Below are 20,318 nucleotides of genomic sequence, written 5' to 3'. Positions count from 1 at the left end.
TGCCTGATCTGGCCACTGTGACTCACGATTACCAGAAAGCAGCCTCTCCGTTTCCTGCACTTGCACTTTCACAATCGTTATGAGCTCAAACAGCAAATGGGTTTTCCAAGAGTGCATCACTGGCTGCTTTTGAAGGGGGCGTTGCTAGGTAACTTGACACTGTGACTTTTTTCTGTTTGATTCAAAGCCTTTTTAGCCTTCCGATTAAATTCATTCCCAGGTAAGATTTGTAGCAACCAGTCGGACCTTCTCATGGAAGTATTCATCCTTATAAAAATGCTTTGGGAATATGCTCATCATTGAAGTCTATATTATTTTGACACTTGATAAATATTTATTGCTGATGTTTGCGGATGTTTTCTTTTCCATGATAAAAGTGCCAAAGAAGACTTGCCAACAAGTTTCCCTTAAAGGAATTAGAGCTGACCACAAACAGTCATTGTACGGAGGAATATCATGATCACATGGTTATTACTGGTCTCACTGTTCTGCAAGAGCACACAAGATGGACATGGCCAAGAAAATGGTGAGTATGTCATCCTTTCACTTCACATCTGATACAATACTGTAGTAATAGCATTAGAATGTTGACATTATTCCAGAGAGACAGAGAAATAGCCGAGTGCATGGGTAATCAACAGAGAGGGAGCATGCATATGGACGGACAGAGAGATGAAACTTGTGTTGCGTACACTGCAGAGTCTTTGCTAACAGTAAGAAGCAGGGTGACAGCTTTCTCATATGAATGGGTTCAACACGGGTCCAGCAGAGACAGAGAGAGCTTGTGTGGTCCAGTGAGAGAGAGGGAGCGTGAGAGTATGAACAGAAGTGTCGGTGTGACATAAAAACTTTCCTAAGCCTGCAGTTCTGAGGTTTAGCAGTGAAGTGAACCACACTGCAGACTGGAGTCTCTGTCAGCAATGACAGACAGACAGCTAGATCTGTGTTTAGGCTTTGTTCAACTCCTCTATGAAAGGTTTATATGCTCACTGGCCCACATCATATAACTATGATGAATTGGTCGTCGGTCACATCTCCAGCACTGTCTCTCTCTCTTCGTCTCCTTGCAGTTCTCATGCATTAGTTTTGGGTTGTTGACTGTGTAGTTGCTGTGGCTGCTTTGACATGCAGTATATTGGTGTTAAAGTTTGTGGTCTGCAAATTGTTCTCAACTTGTTGGTGTTAATAACTATAATATATAAATTGTCCTAGCCATTCAAATTAATGCAGAAAAAATGAATATTGCACTCCATTTAGACTGACATGATTATGTAGACTGACCTTCTTTAAGCACCCAAACTGTGACTGATTTTCAGCCACATTTCATGGCATCCATCAGCAGATGGAGTAACCCTAACCCTCACAGTGAAGACAAGGTGTTTGTAAAGAAAATGAATAGTTCATAAATAAATACAATAAACAATGCCATTAAAATGGCACATAAATTTGATGAATACTTGATATTCTTTAGGACATTCAATCGTTCGCAACTGGACCTCATCAGTTTGTCTTGGAAGACGTTTCGCCTCTCATCCGAGCAGGCTTCATCAGTTCATGCGCACCAGACTAGATAGGACAGCTCTAGTCCAATGCAATGGTGTTAGGTTCAAATATTTACCCTCTGAGTGGGGCCAACCCCCAAAACCAAGGATGGTATCACTCTATTGTGAGGCAAATGATCACACATTAGGGCGGGGGAACAACAAAGGAGCAACATCAAGTCATTAGTACAGATATGTGGATGACATGTGGGAAAAATTCCAAAGCCAAGAAGTGCAAGCCTTCACCGAGCACATTAACTCAGTGGACAAGAACATCAAATTCACTCGAGAGGATGTCAAGGACATGAGTTTGCCTTTTTTGGACTGTGATGTCCACATTGGAGAGAACAGGCGCCTCCATATTGGGGTTTACAGAAAACCTACTCACACAGACCAGTACCTCCTTTTTGACTCACATCACCCACTGGAACACAAACTAGGTGTTATCAGAACTCTACAACACAGAGCTGATAATGTTCCAAACAGCCAACAGGCCAGAGACAAGGAACACAAACACCTGAGGGGGGCCCTCAAAACCTGTGGTTATCCCAGTTGGTCTTTTGTGAAAAGTTCAGCAGCTTCCAGAAAGAACAGGGTGACAGAGGAGGAAAAGAGGGACAGTCGGCATAACATCGTCATTCCATATGTGTCTGGTGTATCAGAGAAACTCAGGCCAATCTTCAACAAACACAACATCCCGGTACATTTCAAACCTGGGAACACTCTCAGACAAAGGCTGGTGCACCCCAAAGACCGAACACCTCACACTCAGAAGAACAATCTGGTGTATGCAGTACAGTGCAGTGAGGAATGCACAGACTTGTATATTGAGGAAACCAAACAGCCACTGAGCAGACACATGGCACAACACAGAAGGGCTAACTCTTCAGGGCTGGACTCAGCTGTTTACCTGCATCTCAAGGAGGAAGCACACTCCTTTGAGGATAAAAATGTACATATTCTGGACAGAGAAGACAGATGGTTTGAAAGAGGGGTAAGAGAAGCCATCTATGTCAAGGTTGAAAAACCATCTCTGAACAGAGGGGGAGACACCACCTATCTCCCACATACAATGCTGTCCTTTCATCTCTCCCAAAGAGATTCAAAGATTTAGTCTCTGAAAACAAACAACAAAGCCATTCACACATGGCTCAAGGAGCCTCCCAATGACAAGAATGGGACACTAACGAGGCAGACGACTGTCGTTGACACCCAAGGGTTGCACCCTACCCCGCCTTAATGGGGGATCGTTTGTCTCACAATAGAGTGATACCATCCTTGGTTTTGGGGGTTGGCCTCACTCAGGGGATAAATACTTAAACCTAACACCATTGCATTGGACTAGAGCTGTCCTATCTAGTCTGGTGCGCATGAACTGATGAAGCCTGCTCGGATGAGAGGCGAAACGTCTTCTAAGACAAACTGACGAGGTCCAGTTGTGAAGGATTGAATGTCCTAAAGCTTAAAATGACCTGGATGAATGAGAATATTCACACGCAATACTTGATATTCCACATTCATATAAAACTAGTTACCAATGCTTCACAAGTGTTTGTTGTTGGCTAATACATTAACAAACACTTAAATGGTCTTCTTGTCTGCTTGCAAATACATAATAGTCTGTTGTTGTGGGTTATGAGCTGTTTATATTACTGCTTATAGATGCTGAATAAGGGGGGTTTAAATAAAGTGTGATCAGAAAGGGTGCAGCCATCATATGTACAGTAAAAATTTGAACATGAGAACAATAGGAGAGATAATTATATTAGAATGTTTTAAGAAAAATATTTATAGTTGTGACTAACAATCAGAAACACGAAATAAGGCCATACAGTGTCCCAGTAAAGCCATTAGGAGTGCTGTCTTGCTGTCACATGGCTGCTGTACCGCTGTCTGTACAGCTGATTGTGTCCCCTTCAGTGTTTGTCTCTTTGCTGGTCAGGATCAGGAAGGTCCTTGAAAATTTGTCATGATTCCTTTTCCTCAGGTGTTTTGCATTATGGGCCTCAGAATCTGACACTTACCAGCTCTGACCAGATGATCCTGTTAACATGGGAGGACGACCCTTTTTGCTCTGCATCAGACGATGTGTCGATCTATGAGGTGGTGGTTCCCACAGCAGACAAGCAAGTACATTACGTAAGAGTTCATACACCAACACTTCTGACTTCTATAACAATAACCTCAACAAACTTACCTCTAATTTGGTTATGAAAATGGTATAGGAGGAAGTTGCTGTGCCACCTGACCAGATAGGATCTACTCACTCCTGGAACTGGATGTCCCATTTGCCATTAGAGTGCGTTTACCATTTAGTCAGGCTCAGGTCCCGATGCAGAAACGATACAAGCCCATGGAAACAAGTTCAGGCTCTTCCTGGTGAATATTAAGATGACATATTTTGATTGTCAAAAACATTCAAGATATCATTCTAACACATTTGACAGTCACGACACTCCCTCAAATGCTTATCATGTGTTCTCATCATGCTTTTGCAGGGATAGAAAACTCAAAAAGGCCACAGGTTTTTCCATGGGACAGAGCGTTTAAGGTTGGAAGTAGAGTCGTCTTCTGCTGCATTCTGCCAGCAGGGAAAATCTTTAACAGAATGTATCTGATGGGGTATAATGATTCTTATATGAACACTACCAAGATCAACAATCAGACATATACCCTGACTGTCCAGCTAAACGGAGCATCAAGAGGCAGTTGCACCAATGTAATATGTGAAACAAACACATCTCTCAATGGAGCTTGTGCGTATGTTGGCTGTGAGTATGACTTAATATTGTGTGGAATTTTGTGATTTTGGAGTCTTAAATGCGTCTTGTCGATAACTGTTGGATGTTCCCTTTTTATGCTTGCCATGACTCAGACCCCCCTGGTGACACGGATCTTCAGTGTGAAACCCGAAATCTGCAGTCAGTTGAATGTCACTGGACAGTAGGAAGAGACACACACCTGTCGCTCAAGAGTCCAACAGTTTATCAGCTACTTGGAAGGTATAATAAAACCATAACAGGTGTATTTGGAGTATGGAAGCAAAAAAAAGCTGTCAGTCAATCTTATAAGCAACTGAACACATAATTGTTTAATGTGATCACTACCTAATGTTTGAAAGAGTACTCCTTACATTTAGGATTGCACTCCTAACAAATTGACATATTAAGCTTTTTGAAACGTTTCAGACTTGTAATTATTTTTTCTTAATTAGTTAATATTTTTTCTAAAGTGCTCAATATTCAAATAAAATAAAAGAGTCTTCAGTCATGCCAGCAGCTCTGTCAGGCTGTACTTTGAGATGCTTTGAGATAAATGCTAACATCAGCGTGCTAATATGCTCCCACTGACAACGATCACATGCTCATGTGTAATAGTAAATAGGTCGATTTCTAATGACTCCCAAACCAACATATATGACTGAGTACCAGCAATAGGTGTACTGCACCCTTGTTATCACGTGTTTAACATTGTGAAACGGTTGGCATCTGCTTAGGTTTAGCACAAACTCGACCTTCGTCATACCAGATATTTGCCATCACATAGTTAACATTGTGAAATGGTAACAGTTTCCTTAGGTTTATGCACCAAGACTACTTGGCTATATTTAGGCAACAAAGCAACTTGGATAAGTTTAAAAAAACAACATGGTTTGGGTTAAAAACATTACTGTCACGAACAATACGTAACTTAAGTACGTAAGTTTAAAAAAGTCAACATTGGCTTATGGTTTACACAGGACATTAAAAGTGAAGAGTGAGTGAAAATCCTGTTTTTGTTTGGGTGGATGGATGGGTAAAAATAAATGCAAATATGGATCGTAATAATCTACTTGCACTGATGATCTACACGGCCATTTTTCTGGTGAAAATGGGCTGGACTGACTGATTAACATTGTCTTCCCTGGAGCCATGCTGCTAGCACAGCTGAAACCGTATTTAAATTTCGTAGAATCTTCTGGTGTGAAAATTCCAACCAAGTAAAAAAATCAAGTTGCTGAAATGATGTCAGAACGGTGAATTTTAAAGCAAAATTCAGGACAAAAAATTTAAGGTTACCACCAAGGATTAACAATCAAGCCCTTTGTCCTATCAGTTATATTTGTCAGTCACATGATCCAAGAAAAAGAAGTTCAATGAGTGCTTGGAAGCGTTTAGAAATGATAAAGAAGAAGAGGAAAGGAATTCAGATCACATAAATTCAGACAGATTGTTTTAAATGTAAAAAATATCAGTGGCATGAATTCAGTGGTATTTTTATTTCAACAATAAAAACCTATTAAGTGGTTATTCAGTTTAACGATGAGAGGTTCAGTTGCTTACAAATTTAAACTCCTAGCCACGTTTGAGGTGAAAAATGAATCATATACTGTATGCATTAAACTAAAAGATATATTTTCTTGCCATTTGTATTTCAGCAAATGTGAAAATGGGTCTATGGGGAGATGCAAGATGGAAGTACAAGTGGATGCTGGTGAGAGAAACTGGACATTAACAGCACAAAATACTCTTGGGAAGGTGCAGCTCTCAGATTGTGCAGACCTGACTAAAAGAGGTACATCTTCATAAAAAAAATTATTTTGTGTGCTAAAATGTTCTTCCGGCTATTGATATGTCTTTTTATTAATTAAATTCAGGTAATCGTTTTTTTGTGTTTTGTGTTCAGTGCACATGATCGAGCCAAAGGGAATGACAGCTTCAACTGTGAATGCCAGAAATGTCACCCTGGAGTGGGAGTGGACGGTGCAACAGTACAATGATCTCAATATAACATGCGAAGTAAACGTTAGCCATGGGGAAAGAAATACCATTGTGAGTTCACAAAGATATAAGGTTTTAAAGTTGAATTAATTTTCTGATCCACACTAACATCTACAGTAACATTCTTACCCATATTGTGTTCCCAGAGGGAAAACAATGGAGTTGGCCTTCATTTTGTAGTTTTGAATGACTTGATTCCACACTGGGCATATAACGTGACAGTACGATGTGGAACAACGCAACATTTCTGGAAATGGAGTGACTGGAGCACAAGCATCAACTTCCTCACAAAGGGTGATGGCAAGTATTGAAAAAAGCAAACAAACTTTAATCTGATATTGGCAATTTAATAGATACTGTTTGTATTTTCTGATCACTGATTTGTGTCACAGTTCCAGATGCTCTTGATGTGTGGATGCAGGTGAAGGGTAACCAAACTATAATTATTTGGAAAGTAAGTCAGATGAGTGTGAACCATTTTTTAATAAGCTGCTCTCCATTAAGCCCTTATAAGTTGCAAGTAATGGCTTTATCTACAGGTAGTAAATCATTTGCAAATGCATAATAGATCAGTTATGAGCTGATAATAAGAATACATTTTGCCTAGCTTCCATGCTGGTACTCAAGCTGCTTCTCCCGACTGGGGTTATACCATTTACTTTATGTAATACACCTTATACAACCCCACTTCAAAAAGCCCAAACTGTCCTTTGAATTAATGACTCACTAGCCAAACTAAGGGTTGAACCCAGATGCAGACAAACAAGGGGGACGTAGACTATGATAACGACACACTATGGGAAAACATTCACAAGGTACATGACATGGCAATGTAACACAGACAAAGACAAGACTAGATAACACTTACATGAAACGTGGCGTGGCATGGACATGAACAAAGACAAGGAAAACCACTCACGACATGGAAGGACTCAGATAAACGAAGGGATGCGCTAGATTAAAATTAAATAAATTTATTAATCACAACGAAAGACACAACTATAGGAACTATAATTAACACACTCTAGGGACAAGGGCTATACATACAACGAGGCAACGAGGAAAAACTGCAATAGAAACACGCTAACTCAAAACACAATGGACATGGATAAGACAGGGGCAGCACAAGAACTCTAACACAAAACGTGGCGGACTATAACAAGAGACTACAAACTCAATTACATAAACTGTGGCAGAACTATAACAAGACAAGACTAGAAACTCAATTACATAAACTGGGGCAGGACTAAAGACATAGACACGACTAGGAACAAACTATCAGGGAATAAAATAAAGAACAGAAAAACGCTCCTAAAGGAGGAAAACACAAAAGCTATGAAAGACCTTGAGAACTTAACAAAACAACAGAAACAAAATCACTTCTTGAGAACTTGGAGGGAGACAACACTACTATTAAATAAAACAAAACCAAGGGACAACAAAGAACTGAAATTCGGCTATAATTAGCGAAAACAAGACAAAGCTTGACTATGCAAATTATAAGAAAAGGAAAACTCACAGAGAACACGGCATGGACAAGAACAAAGAAAAGAAACAAACTTACAGGGACTGGAAGAAAGGACAAAGACAAACCAAGGAGACATACACATGAAACACGACACGGACGTGAACAAAGATAACACAACAAAGAAACACTTACGTGAAACAAGACTCGGACATGACAAAGAAATCACACAACAAACACTCACTATGGGACTATGGCTAGAAATATAACAATAACACAGACTTTGACTATGACTATAGTTTCTCAGACAACGACCCGACTTGGACAAAGGGGAAGACACGGACTTAAATACACAAAGGGGGAACACTAATGACGCTCAGGTGGAAACGATCAGACAATCACACGGGAGGGAAAACACAGGAAGTAAATCAACACAAAGACACATAGCATGAACCTTCAAAATAAAACAGGAAGTAACCAAAACCAGGCAAAGACAAGACACAATGGGAAACTTAACCAATATACAAACAAGACAGGGCAAGGGTTGAGACTAAGACAATACAAAAACTCTTACATAAAACATGGCATGACTATGAAGACATTAGGGATAACACAGACTTGAACAGAGAAACGAACATGAACTAAGAAAACACTACAATGAACACTTACAAACTGAATAAGGCAAAAGATCAACAAGAGAACACTAAACAAAAACCGGCGTGCAAGGCACGGGTCATGACACCAGAGGGATTTTTCACATCATGACAACTTAAAAGATGTTGTAATCAATGGCTTAAAACTAATCTGTAGATGATAAGAAAACTATTTATTAGCCATTAATAAAGATATTGGTGATGACTTCTATAAGTTTTACAAAGGGCACATTGTTAGGAAGTAGTGGTGATGAGGGCATGATCTTCAAACATGTACTTTGCCAAGTAAGCTTATGTTCTGATGGTGCCTCTCTGCAGATGCCACTGGCCAACCAGAGTCATGGTGATATCAAAGTCTATGAAGTGACATGGGCGAAGACCACAGAGAGAGAACGACAAAACAGGACCGAACTTCACAACAAGCACAGACTTGAGCTCAGTCTGGACACCACTGTGGATTATATTGCCACAGTTGCAGCTTGGAATATAAATGGTAGCTCATCCCCATCAACCATCACCATCCCCAGCCGCAGTCCAGGTATGAAGCCAACGTAGCTGCACATATTACAGTTAGGGAGGGGCTGCAAAACAAAAAGTAAACAATTATTCTCAATTCCAATTTCTTTTTAAAAAGCAATTTTTAAGCCATGAAGATTTAATAACCTTTTCGTAAAAACATTTCAGAGCCAAAATGATTTTCATGTTCATCTTTGTTTAGAAAGACTGAAGTCCAGAAGATGTGCGGTGGCCCACACAATGTGGTAGCAAACCAGGAAGTGTGTTTTGGTGTGAATGAATGGATGGAGTATCTTACTCTGGTTTCCAGTTCTCATAATACATACAGGGATTCCTCTAATCACCCCACTTAAACTACCACCACAGTCAAAGCTTGAGTTATAATGCAAAATAGTATTTTTAAGGTTTGTAGTAGAGGAAAGGACATGAGATCATTCATTTAACTATAACTAAGTTATATATACTATAACCTAACTCCCGGGGATATAAATTTCACACTTTGAAGAAATTTGCCAATTATTCATTGAAATATCCTGTTTGTTTTATAGATGTGTTTGCCTGTATGCTAATGGATAAAACAACTGTGTTAAAAATGCAATATAGTGGACAACATAATGAAGTGTAGAACTGTTCTATTTCATACAGGCTTCACCCTCTTAGATCTGTTGCTATTGTGTTTATCAATGCCCATATGCACAGTTATTGAGATCTTTTTTTCTGCCACTGTGCACTCTATAGTGGACTCAGGTCCTCGTGTACAGTAGACTCACTGCCGTCAAGCCAGCCGTCACTGGCAATTATGTGGTTAAACCAGCAACCCCTAAATTTGGAGAGAACTCATATTCTCACCTTTACCTTTGAAACCGTCAAGAGTGAGCTGACAGGGAGAGTTAGGGACTTTATCCTGTCAGATATTTCACTTTCCGAAGACGGGAGTGTTGCAGTATCAGCGTTTTACCTGAAGAGAGACTATGAAATCTAGCTGAATGAAGGAAGCAGGACTGAGTCACGCCCAGCTCAGCTCAGAGCCAGAAAGAGTGGAACTACCAAATCCTGACATGGACATGTGTTCTCTAACCTCTGCAGTGTTCCAGCTGACGCTATGGAGGCTCCACACCAACAACATGATTCAGCTGCCACTGTAAAACAAAACATCAAAAAGACTGGGGCCTACTAACACCAGCTAGCTAAAACTCTACCGACTTCAACACAGGTGCTGAAAGAGCTGAGGACAAGCTTTCAGTGTTGTGTAACAGAGACTTCTTGCACTTTACGCTGATACAGTGGTTAGCAATGTTATTTTCAAATACAACCAAGCAAAAATAGTAACGTTACTCACCAAGAAACTTAGCCTTCAATTATATTCCATGCAAACTCTGTTTCTCCCCCTCTGCACAACAAGTACGAGCAAATTCAGCCTTGCACTCGGCTTTTAAACGATTCTCAGTAGATATAAAAGTTGAACTAATTTAATACTTTTCTCTTTAGTGAACGCAGAAACGTTGATTAAAAATCTATATATTACTTAGTTAAGATAGTTTTTTCATCTTCAATTTGACCAACTTCTTAAATTAAGTTATCATCTAACTAAAACTTACTAACCCCATGAATCATTTCTTAGAGTGTAGATATACAAATTGAACTAACTTAAAACTTTTCTGTTGTTAAGTGAACACAGAAATGTATATTATTGAGTTAAAAAAGTTGTCTTTATTTTCATCTTTTCATCTTTCATCTTTACTTACCTCATGGATTTTTTCTTAGACTGCAGGAAAGCACCCCTCTCAAAGCTGCACCCCTCCATCACTGCTGTCAGACCTTACATACTGGAAATCTCCCTGTGTTCTGTCGATATGTCTTTCTCTTAGGACAGCGATGTCACACATGTAGGCGTGCACAGATGTGTTTCTCTCCGGATGGTGTGGGATGTGTGAGTCTCAGGCGACTGAAAGTGTTAAAACACACATGTCCTAGTAAGGACAGACAACATGACAGTGGCAGCGCACATCAATCGTCAGGGCTGCATGCTCTCAGCTGCTGAAAATAGCCAGCAGCACTTGCTGTGGACACAGAGACACTGTCCATCATGCCGGTGTGCATCCCGGGGGTATAGAACCGTGCTGGGAACTTGATGTCTAATGGAAGTCTCTCCCACAATGAGTGGAGACTGAGTCCTGCCTTCATTCAGATGTTGTGGGACAGGAAGGTTAGCCTCAGCACGTTTCCCTAAGTTCCTCTTATTCTTCACCTCTTAGCACATTCAGCAGGAGAATGTAGTAGTCATTCTCTCGACATCTGAATGCACAAGCATGTCTTGGCTCCTGACCATTGGACAGCTTCTGGCCTGAAACTGTGGCAGCTCCCATGGTGCAAAGATACACCATCACAGCTTGAGGACACAATCCTTTAGCCCTGGTAATAGGCCAATGGCTGTGGGCCTGGCTTCCAAATTGGAATAGTTGGAAGGTTAGGACTGCCACCTGTAGTGCGTACAGGTAGATGGTCCACTTTTCAGCACTGGTGTGTGGACACAGGCTTAGATCCCACTTTGTGTCTTCTGCCTGCATCCCTCTGTGTTCCCATCAACCTACCTTTAATCTATGATTAAACCAGATACTGCAGTCATTTCAACCTGCCACGGAGGCTATGGAGAGAGATATCAGTTTTCACATATTCTTCAGTGAAATGGTTTTTAGGGAGTCAGCTGCATGCTTTCTAGCACCACAATACCTGTTCTGAGGGGTCCGCTTGTTGAACTTACAAGCCCTAATCTCTTTCAAGATGCCAACCATTAAAACCCGCTCCACCTAGCCCTGACGTGGCTAAGAGAGTGAGCGACTGATGCATGGTGTCGGCTCACCATCCTGCCTCTCTTTTATAGATGGTGGGAGCCCAGTGCTATGTGGAGGGAGTGTAATATTATCGGCCCCTAATATCACACAGGGTACAGGGAGCAAAGCTCAGGCGCTGACTGTATTATATACTATGCATGAGGACCTCAGAGAGCCAACTCTACAGTGGCCGGAAAGAAAATCGTGATGACTGCAAAAACACAATAGTGACAGCTCTTGGAGGGCTACTTACACTCATTGAATCTGGTGTTCTATAAGCAACTAACAGTTTGTCATGTCTAAAAATCAAAAACAGTCCAAACAAAACAAGGAATTACCTGTAAATCAAGCTGTTTTTGAGATGTGGTTTTCTTGAGAGTACATCAGCATTTAGCATCTGTTGATGTGTAACTGTTGATTTAACATCAATTGTGGAAATATAGAGCATATAGAGCAGTAACATTAAAAATTGATGAAAACACCTAGAGAAAGAGTACTTCTCTTTGAAAATCAAAATTCCAACATTTTATCATCATTCATCACTGAGAATGTGATTAGCAAAGCTATGGCATTTTTATGGTTTACACAGTGATACACAAGAAGTACTACAGGCATTTATGGAATTATAGGATGCTTTATTGTGATCTTCTCTGTGACAAATAATGACCACATTACCTGCAGCTATATGATTATGTGAACTCAAACTTTCACAGAGTCTTCAAGCAGAGTAGAAAGAGTGAATACTTCCTGCATCATTGGCAGCAATGGTTGCTTCAACCTGTCCTGGTCTTCCAGTCCTACAGCCAGCTGTGGCTACATTGTGGACTGGTGTCCTACCATAAAGCAATGCAAGGTGGATTGGCTGAAAGTGCCTCCAAATGAAACTAGTGCCAGAATATGTTCAAGTAAGTCTTCTTCTTTGCCCACAAAACATTTGCACCTATTTAACATTACATTTTCTTACGCAATAATGCATCTCTTTTGCTATTTCTCCATCACAGAAAGGTTAAATGCCGGAGTGATGTACACATTATCTGTATATGCTTGCACCCAAGTAGCTCCAGTGCTACTAGAAAGAAGAGAGGGTTATATCAGCGAAAAAAGTAAGATTGAATCATTGGTGTGGCACACTGTTTGCTTAATAAATGTGTCAGTCCATAAAACACTATGACCAACAGTATCTCACCCATGTTTTGCTTTGCCAGGAATAGAAGATGGCCTCTTTAAATCTTTGAAATGGAAACAGCAGGATTCAGATGTTCAGGTATCCTGGGACCCTATAAATCTAAGAGAGCAGTCAGCTTTCATCCAAGGCTATGTTCTATATTGTTTGGACAACAACAACAACAAAGTCATCATTGTCAACACAGGTATTGTGACGACCAGTTATTTTCTGATGATAGGCCACAAATGATGCTATAAAGGATATATACCCTCTCTCTCTCATCTACTGAACCTCCTAGTATGGATAAACAAATCAAAAATGAAATGATGTATTTTGCCCTCTAATTTGGAGGCCATATTTGAAGTAGACCTTCCAACAGGTGTAACTGGCTGACAAAGAATTGTCTTTCTTGGGCAGCACAACCAAACTTATGGTACCTCACCCAGGAATCAAATGCTGGGTTTCTGCAGTAATGGGAGGACTCTTCATAGCTGTCACAATATTTAATTGGTAGTTTATAGTCTTCATGCAGAGAACCAGGGTTACATACAGGACCAATCATACATTCTCATTTGTATACACATTCACAGATGTTATAACACATTTGCATGTCAGGATATACTTTCACAAACCTTGATATGTATTTCCTGAATTTATTTCAGCAACGCTCAACTTCATGTCCCCCAATTAAGCATTTCTAAACAAAATATCAACATGTTATAAATGGTTTACACTACAATGAATTTGTAAGCAGATGTGTTTATTGATGTACTTGTCAACAACTTTAACTCCTCCTGCCAACGTAAGTGCAGGCAGCTGTATAAACAGCTGCATAGAACTACATTACAGTGTGTTATGAATTATTTATTATGACTGGATGCTACTTACATCGTAAATGTTAAGCAGGGGGACCTAAAGTAATGCGTTTCCTTAGTGCACTGTCTCTTAATGTTAAACTGTGAGCTTGAAGGTTCGTTGGGATGTTGGGATGGTGACACCAATCTCTTTCTCTTGGTTTAGTTAATCCTGAGGCCACCAACCTGACAGCAAGAAATCTTGATATCAGTTCCTACACATTCACAGTGAAGGCACAGACTGCAGTTGGAGAATGTGGCACAACATTCTTTACTGCCACTTTAAATTCACTGAGTATGTTGATTCTTTTCCCTTCCAGACCACTATTTTTGCTTCTGTGCATTTCAGTTTTCTTTACTAAAACAACAGCGAAAAAATCAAATCACAGATTTGTTATTTTGTTTGATTTCCTTCTGTTTTTCATTTGGACTGTTTGTCTTAACTCATCAGCTGATAACTTGGTCAAGCTCGTCTTCATATCCCTGGTCACTGTTTTTAGTCTCCTTTCCCTCATCGCTATCCTTTGCTACAGACACTGGACATGGTAAGCAAGTCAACACACATTTGACTCTCACACACATTACTCTGATGGTACTATTTGAATGAGTGCCTGTTGTTGCCATACCTTTGTCTGAGGCTTATTTTCATGTACTCTTACATCCTACAGGATCAAACAGAAAGTCTATCCTTCAATCCCAAAGCCAGTGTTGAGGTTGCCATCACCGGTAGGTTCTCATGATAGTGTCTTAAAGGGGCACTCCACTAATTTTTCTCGTCAGTTGTAAAATATTGTCTGTGGCTCCAGAGGGAGCTTTCTACTCTGAGGAAGCAACCCTGAAGATGTTACAGGAATGTCATCAGCATTATCATGGATTGGTCTTCTCATCTGGCCTTTGTAGTTTGAAAGACATGGCCATTAGTATCTGGCCAAATGACAGATGCCATTGAGTGGCATTGTGGGAAGTGTGGGATCCAGCGTTTTTGGAGCTTGATTGATACTAGAAACTAAAAGTCAATATATACCTGCTTTTGATGCTTTGATTTCATACACTGGTGACAGTCCACTCTGTTGGCCTACCACTTAGGCCCAGAAATATCTCAATAACTGTTGGGTGGATTGCCATGAGGTTTTGTATAGATGTTTTTGTTCCACACAGTTTTAATTGGGATAACTTTTGTGACCCCTTCGTTTTTCATCTAGTGCCATCATAAAAATGTCCAGTACTTAGGTTTATGACCAACACACTAAACTAAGATGGTGAACATGGTCCCCAGAGGATGAATCCTAAAGACTTTGGTGATCCCTGACTTATCCTCTAGCGCCACCATGAGGTTGACATTTGTGGTTTTGAGTGAACAACTATCAAGTGGATTACCTTGTTTTGTTCCCTCATAGTGAATTCTAATAACTTTGGGGATCCCTATTTCACCATCATCAGGTTATAATTTTAAATGTAATATTATGGTTAATGACCAAATACCTCTAGATGTAATTAAATGCCCATCAACTCAGCTCTACTTTGGCTTTCATGCTTATTATCCCATGTTAGCATGCTAACACACTCAACTAAGATGGTAAACATGGTATTACCTACTAAACATCAGCATGTTGGCAATGTCATTGTGAGCATGCTGACATTAGCATTTGGCTCTAAGCACAACGGTGCAGAGTTGCTAACATAGCTGTAGCACTTGGTCTTATCTTGCTATGTCTCGAGTCACTTACATTATGGAAGTGCAACAATGGTGCAATACCGCTTTCATATTTGGTGAAAATATTGTTTAGTTTCACCATTATATGCAAACCCAACTACCACCCATCTGTTCTTTGAATGTTTTTTTTTTTTTTTTCTGTTTTCCAGGATGGAAACAGCTGCCATCCTCTTTTCCTGGATCAGAGTCACCACAGTGAAGCAGATATTGTGGATGTTTCAGAGCTGCATTGTAACTCAGTAGCACTTGAGTATGCCAGTCAAGAGAACAAGTTTTTTGTTTTTTCACAAACTGCGAAGGGTTATTACAACCAGCCCCTGAAAAAGTATATCCCTTCATCCCTCACTTTACCCATTACATCCAACCCATCTCAGTCAGGGTCACCATCTACTCAATTCAAAGGCGTATTTCCTAACCCATCATACAACCTGATAATGCAGTCTGGGGATCGTCACTCCAACTCTTGTCCTGAGCTTCAGGAGGGCACACATATGGAAAATAGCTCTAATGGATACCATCCTCAGAGAAACACAGACACCTTTACCGTAAACCAGACAGCAGAGGATCCAGAAAGTCCTGTGTCCTGTGTCTCCACTTACATTTTATTACCGCAGGCAGCTCCACAAAGCTGCTGCATGCACAGCCAATATAGTGAATAGAAAAAACTGCATTTGTACAGGGCTTTTCTAGTGTACACTGACCACTCAACATGCACACATGCACACAGCAGCAGGAGCAATCTGGGCTTCAGTTGGCAAAGGACACTTTGACATGCATCCTGGAGGAGACCATCTGCTTGGTGGACAACCTGCTCTACCTCCTGATCCTCAAATAACAATAACAGTAAATACGATGGATATACATATAAATACATATATGTAGGTTTATTTTTGTCCTTGTAACATTTTCAAACATTGTTTAAACTGATTCACATATTTCTTTATGTCATAATCTGTATATATTAAGGTGAAATACAACACAAATATAATAACAAAGTGTCTTTATGCAGTTTATTGTTCAGTCAATAAACTGAACAATAAGTTTATTATTACCAATCTATATTTGGTAATAGTGAAAACAAACATTCTGTCAGAAAACAAAAATTGAAAATGAATTTTTTGTTATTTCTATACACACACACACACCAATTGCAATGTGGGATTACAAGGCACTGTGTCCATCAATTTCTGTACCTGTCTGAAATCAGCAGTCTGATATTCACATCACCTTCACTCCATGATTGGCCAGCTGTGTGGTGGTGACAACAGAACTTAAAGTTGCCCCCACCCTCGATGCCTAGCCTCCATGTTTGATGCAAGCTGGAAAAGTGCCCTATGGGATTTCCCTTTTGGAGATGAAACTTGATAAAGTGTATGCTACGGTGACCCAAAGTGCTAGAAAATGCAATGGCGTGCCCCCTAGAGTGCTTTTGCAGTGGGAAAAATGTGAAAAATTGCCCTGTGGAGTGCTTTTCCTTCTTTCTTATTTGGCCTGTGCGTGCCTCTAAAAGTAAAATCTAGTCTTAATCAGGGTTTTGGAACTGTTTCACCATAAATGCATCAAAATCCATACCTGTGTGTGAACAGATTAATTACAAGAAGACATTTTGTGTTTGAAGCTCGTGAACTGCTGTATGTATCTCAAATAGAATGGGAAAACCCTTGTGTCCTAATTTTGGGTACTGATGCATCTTCTACTCAAAGTATCAAATACAATAATTCGGTGTATAAAACAAAATCATAAATCTATGACACTGCGTAATCGCATCAGCTCAGTTTAGTATTAATTGTGAAATAAATGTGGAGTTACAGGCAGGACATGTTTTCTGGTAATTGTGAGTCACAGTGGCCAGATGAGACATATGTGACTTACATTCAGAATATTTTGGTACTTGGAAATGACCAATAGTGAAACTGAGATACTGAAGCTAAAACATTGCTCAAATCCAGAGGATCTTTTTTAAAAAAAATTCTAGCAGAGATTGTAATGTTTGCAAGTACAAAGTATGTCAGGCAAAATCTTAGGAGAAATGATACAGAAAAAATTTGGAATAGTTCCATTTCATGAAATGGTACAGACATTCAGTCTTGGTAGGGCCATGGCTACCACTCAGGACACAAAATTGTTTACATGTCACAATTTTCTGAGAGTAGGTGTGTTCATTGGGGCACCTTGTACTGATGACCCACGTATTTCTAAAATTAAAAATGAGGCCAGTGTGATTTGTCAAAAACTGCAACTCCTCAAATGGCCACTTGAGGTTGGCTCTAAAAACGAGTCAGTCTCCATAGACCATCGGCAAGGCCAGTTCACTGCAATATTTCTGCAAGCAAGCTTCTCAATAAGACATACTTTTGTCATTGCCATATATTCCATTATCCCACAACAATCATACCTTGGTTGATACAGTTTTCTCTGAATCAGTACAATCTCTGCATCATTAAATCCTGCCAGTTTCCTCAGAGTCTTCACTGGATCATCAGCTGGTTTTCCAGTTTGCTGAAGCATTTGCAGAGCTTCTCCAATAAACATCTGATTGTCTTTGTTACTGAAACAGAAAACAGGTACATATTAAGTCATTTTTTTGTCGGCTATCCTAACCAATATGTGATGATTTCTGTATTGTACACTAGAGGGAGCTAGCACTACATTACTGATGAGATGATTCTGTGTGGACTGTGACTGAACTGAAACACAGTATGGGGTCAGGGGCAGAAAGTAGCTAAGTACTGTACTTAAAGGCCCAGTGTGTAGTATTAGTAGTTAGTAGCATCTAGCAGCGAGGTTCCAGACTGCAACCAACTAAACATCCCTCACCTCACCCTTCCCTGTGGTGGGTGAGACAAACACAAAAGGCACCACTTTGGAAACATGGCAGTGCAGCATGGTGGACTGGAAAGGACCCTCTCCCTCAGCGGCTATAAAGAGCTCATTCTAAGGTAACAAAAACAAAAAAAAATCTTACTTGTACTGTACTTGTGAATTTCCATTTTATCTCACTGACTGCTTCTTCCACCACTAGTTACTGTTTATCAGTACCATACACCGCATTTATAAATACAACTAGAAAACAGCAATGATCACTATAAAAGTTCCACTGAGCACAAGAATATGTAGCAACATTATTCCACTTACTGTTTTAGCAGTTGTTTTATCAATTAAAGTAAAAAGCTGCACCTCAATCATTTAAATTTGAAACACAGCTGGGTGCTGTAGTTTTTCACAATGTTACTCAGGAGGAAATAGTCCATTTGTTGGGGAGTATTTTCAGTGGGAGATTAATCTACATTTGGTGCTCTAGCGAGTGTATAGGGGCAGCAGGAAGGTGCATATGGGACTGAATTAAAATAAACTTGTGCATGACGTGGTCATGGTAATAAAGGAATGTGTCACCCAGTGCAACAGGTTTATGTGATGATTCTCTGTGTTCAGTCATCACCACACAATCATAAAGCTCCTCCCAATTAATTTTGTTGTTAAATGTTTCTTATTTGTAACATGTGCAGGGTAAAATTACTTCTTATTTTGGATGTTTCACAATTAAAGCGGTTTTAAATATTTAACACTTTCAGTCTCCACTTTTCTCTTGTCGACACTCTGTCTCCCTTTCTCTTCTTCTCCATCTCTTGCACAGTGTAATGTCATCATGCCTGTTTATTCTGATGATGTCATGGCAGCTGATAACTTTCAGATGTGAGACTGAGATTTTTCTTCCATAACAATCAGTGGACTCTTTCTCCTAACAGCCAAACATCTCCGAGTGAAGTCAGTATCTGCTGTGTGAAACAGACCAACATCCTGTGCTGTGTTTCCATTCAGAAAATCCGTTTACAGTCTGAAAGATTGTGCGCCGCACTCTGAGACTGCGCTGGTCAGGCCTGGACGTTGTGAGGTTGCCAGGCAACTGGCAGGGACATCAGGAAGTCACTGCAACCAGCAAAGAAGTACTCTGGCACGTTACTCTCCATAAAAGTATTATTTGTCGTTTTTATTCTTTGGTTCGATTCAGCATTTATCTTTTTATATAACTCTTGCTAAGACAAAAAATAAATGTATTTCCCAAAATGCATGATTTAGTCATCTGTGACATAGTTTTCCTGTCTGTCCACACCTGATTTAACATACGGAAATTTGATTTTGGTTCAGGTTTTTCTTTATGTTCACTTCAAGATGAATTTCAAATACCTCAGTTAAGCTCTTACATTTCATCTAGTGCCATCATCAGGTCAAGTTTTTGATTTGTCCATCACTTTGGTTTATGTGAGTCTAAATTCCTGCAAATTTGCCTCAGTTTAATTTGCGTTTAGTATTAGTTAGCAAATGTTACCATGCTAACACACTAAACTAAGATGGTGACCATGATAAACATTATACCCGTGAAACAATAGCATGTTAGAAAAAAAAAGAAACATAGTATGGCTGTAATAAACTGTGCAGCCTCCATGTGACACTACTAGGACTGCAGACTGTTGGTCTGGTCAATAGATTATGGTTAAATATTTACTCTGATGTGATGTCCATCATGAGAGCCACACCAGGATGTCAGAAATTCACATGGTAAGTTTTAACAAGAATAAACATGACACTAAACAAAACACATTTTTAATTTTGTGATCAAATTGATGTTGTTTTATTAAGCTATTTTTTCCAACATGTTTCCCTCCACTGAAGGACAACTTAGTTCATCTCCATCTGAATATACAGTGAACACATCTCCTGCAGGCTACTTTGCCCTGCCAAAGTAAATACACTGTCATTACACACACACACACACACACACACACACACACACACAGTGGCTGGTGTCCATCCAGCAGGC

At 39.9% G+C, this 20,318-nt stretch overlaps 1 protein-coding gene across 2 annotated transcripts; it reads left to right on the top strand.

Moving 5' to 3' along the window:
• Positions 1 to 231: 231 nt before the first annotated feature.
• LOC121623218 (leukemia inhibitory factor receptor-like) lies at positions 232 to 19,158 on the top strand. 2 transcript variants are annotated; one of them, XR_006007814.1, is made up of 18 exons: positions 232 to 526; positions 3,529 to 3,680; positions 3,767 to 3,920; positions 4,040 to 4,312; positions 4,417 to 4,543; positions 5,959 to 6,095; positions 6,207 to 6,352; positions 6,448 to 6,601; positions 6,694 to 6,755; positions 8,738 to 8,957; positions 12,480 to 12,671; positions 12,768 to 12,869; positions 12,972 to 13,136; positions 13,952 to 14,080; positions 14,237 to 14,330; positions 14,454 to 14,511; positions 15,649 to 17,776; positions 17,808 to 19,158. XR_006007814.1 is itself a non-coding variant. In XM_041960428.1 (17 exons), exons 1-17 carry the CDS (start codon positions 457 to 459, stop codon positions 16,156 to 16,158), a joined length of 2,745 nt encoding a protein of 914 aa, XP_041816362.1. In that variant the 5' UTR covers positions 232 to 456; the 3' UTR covers positions 16,159 to 19,158. The 2 variants fall into 2 exon arrangements, 1 of the variants encoding a protein (XP_041816362.1); XM_041960428.1 differs by having other exon boundaries at positions 15,649 to 19,158.
• The last annotated feature ends 1,160 nt before the right edge of the window (positions 19,159 to 20,318 follow it).

Source organism: Chelmon rostratus, chromosome 19, assembly GCF_017976325.1.
Source record: "Chelmon rostratus isolate fCheRos1 chromosome 19, fCheRos1.pri, whole genome shotgun sequence".
Classification (NCBI taxonomy): Eukaryota; Metazoa; Chordata; class Actinopteri; order Chaetodontiformes; family Chaetodontidae; genus Chelmon; species Chelmon rostratus.
The sequence above is the reverse complement of the archived record's forward strand: the minus strand, read 5'-3'. Positions and strand labels throughout refer to the sequence as shown.

Bases quoted from the DNA above. Each gene is read 5' to 3' on its own strand.
- LOC121623218 (XM_041960428.1), top strand. From the start codon at position 457: ATGATCACATGGTTATTACTGGTCTCACTGTTCTGCAAGAGCACACAA. The intron at 12,870-12,971 runs GTAAGATTGAAT...TTGCTTTGCCAG, and splicing joins GGGTTATATCAGCGAAAAAA to GAATAGAAGATGGCCTCTTT. The intron at 14,081-14,236 runs GTATGTTGATTC...TTAACTCATCAG, and splicing joins TGCCACTTTAAATTCACTGA to CTGATAACTTGGTCAAGCTC.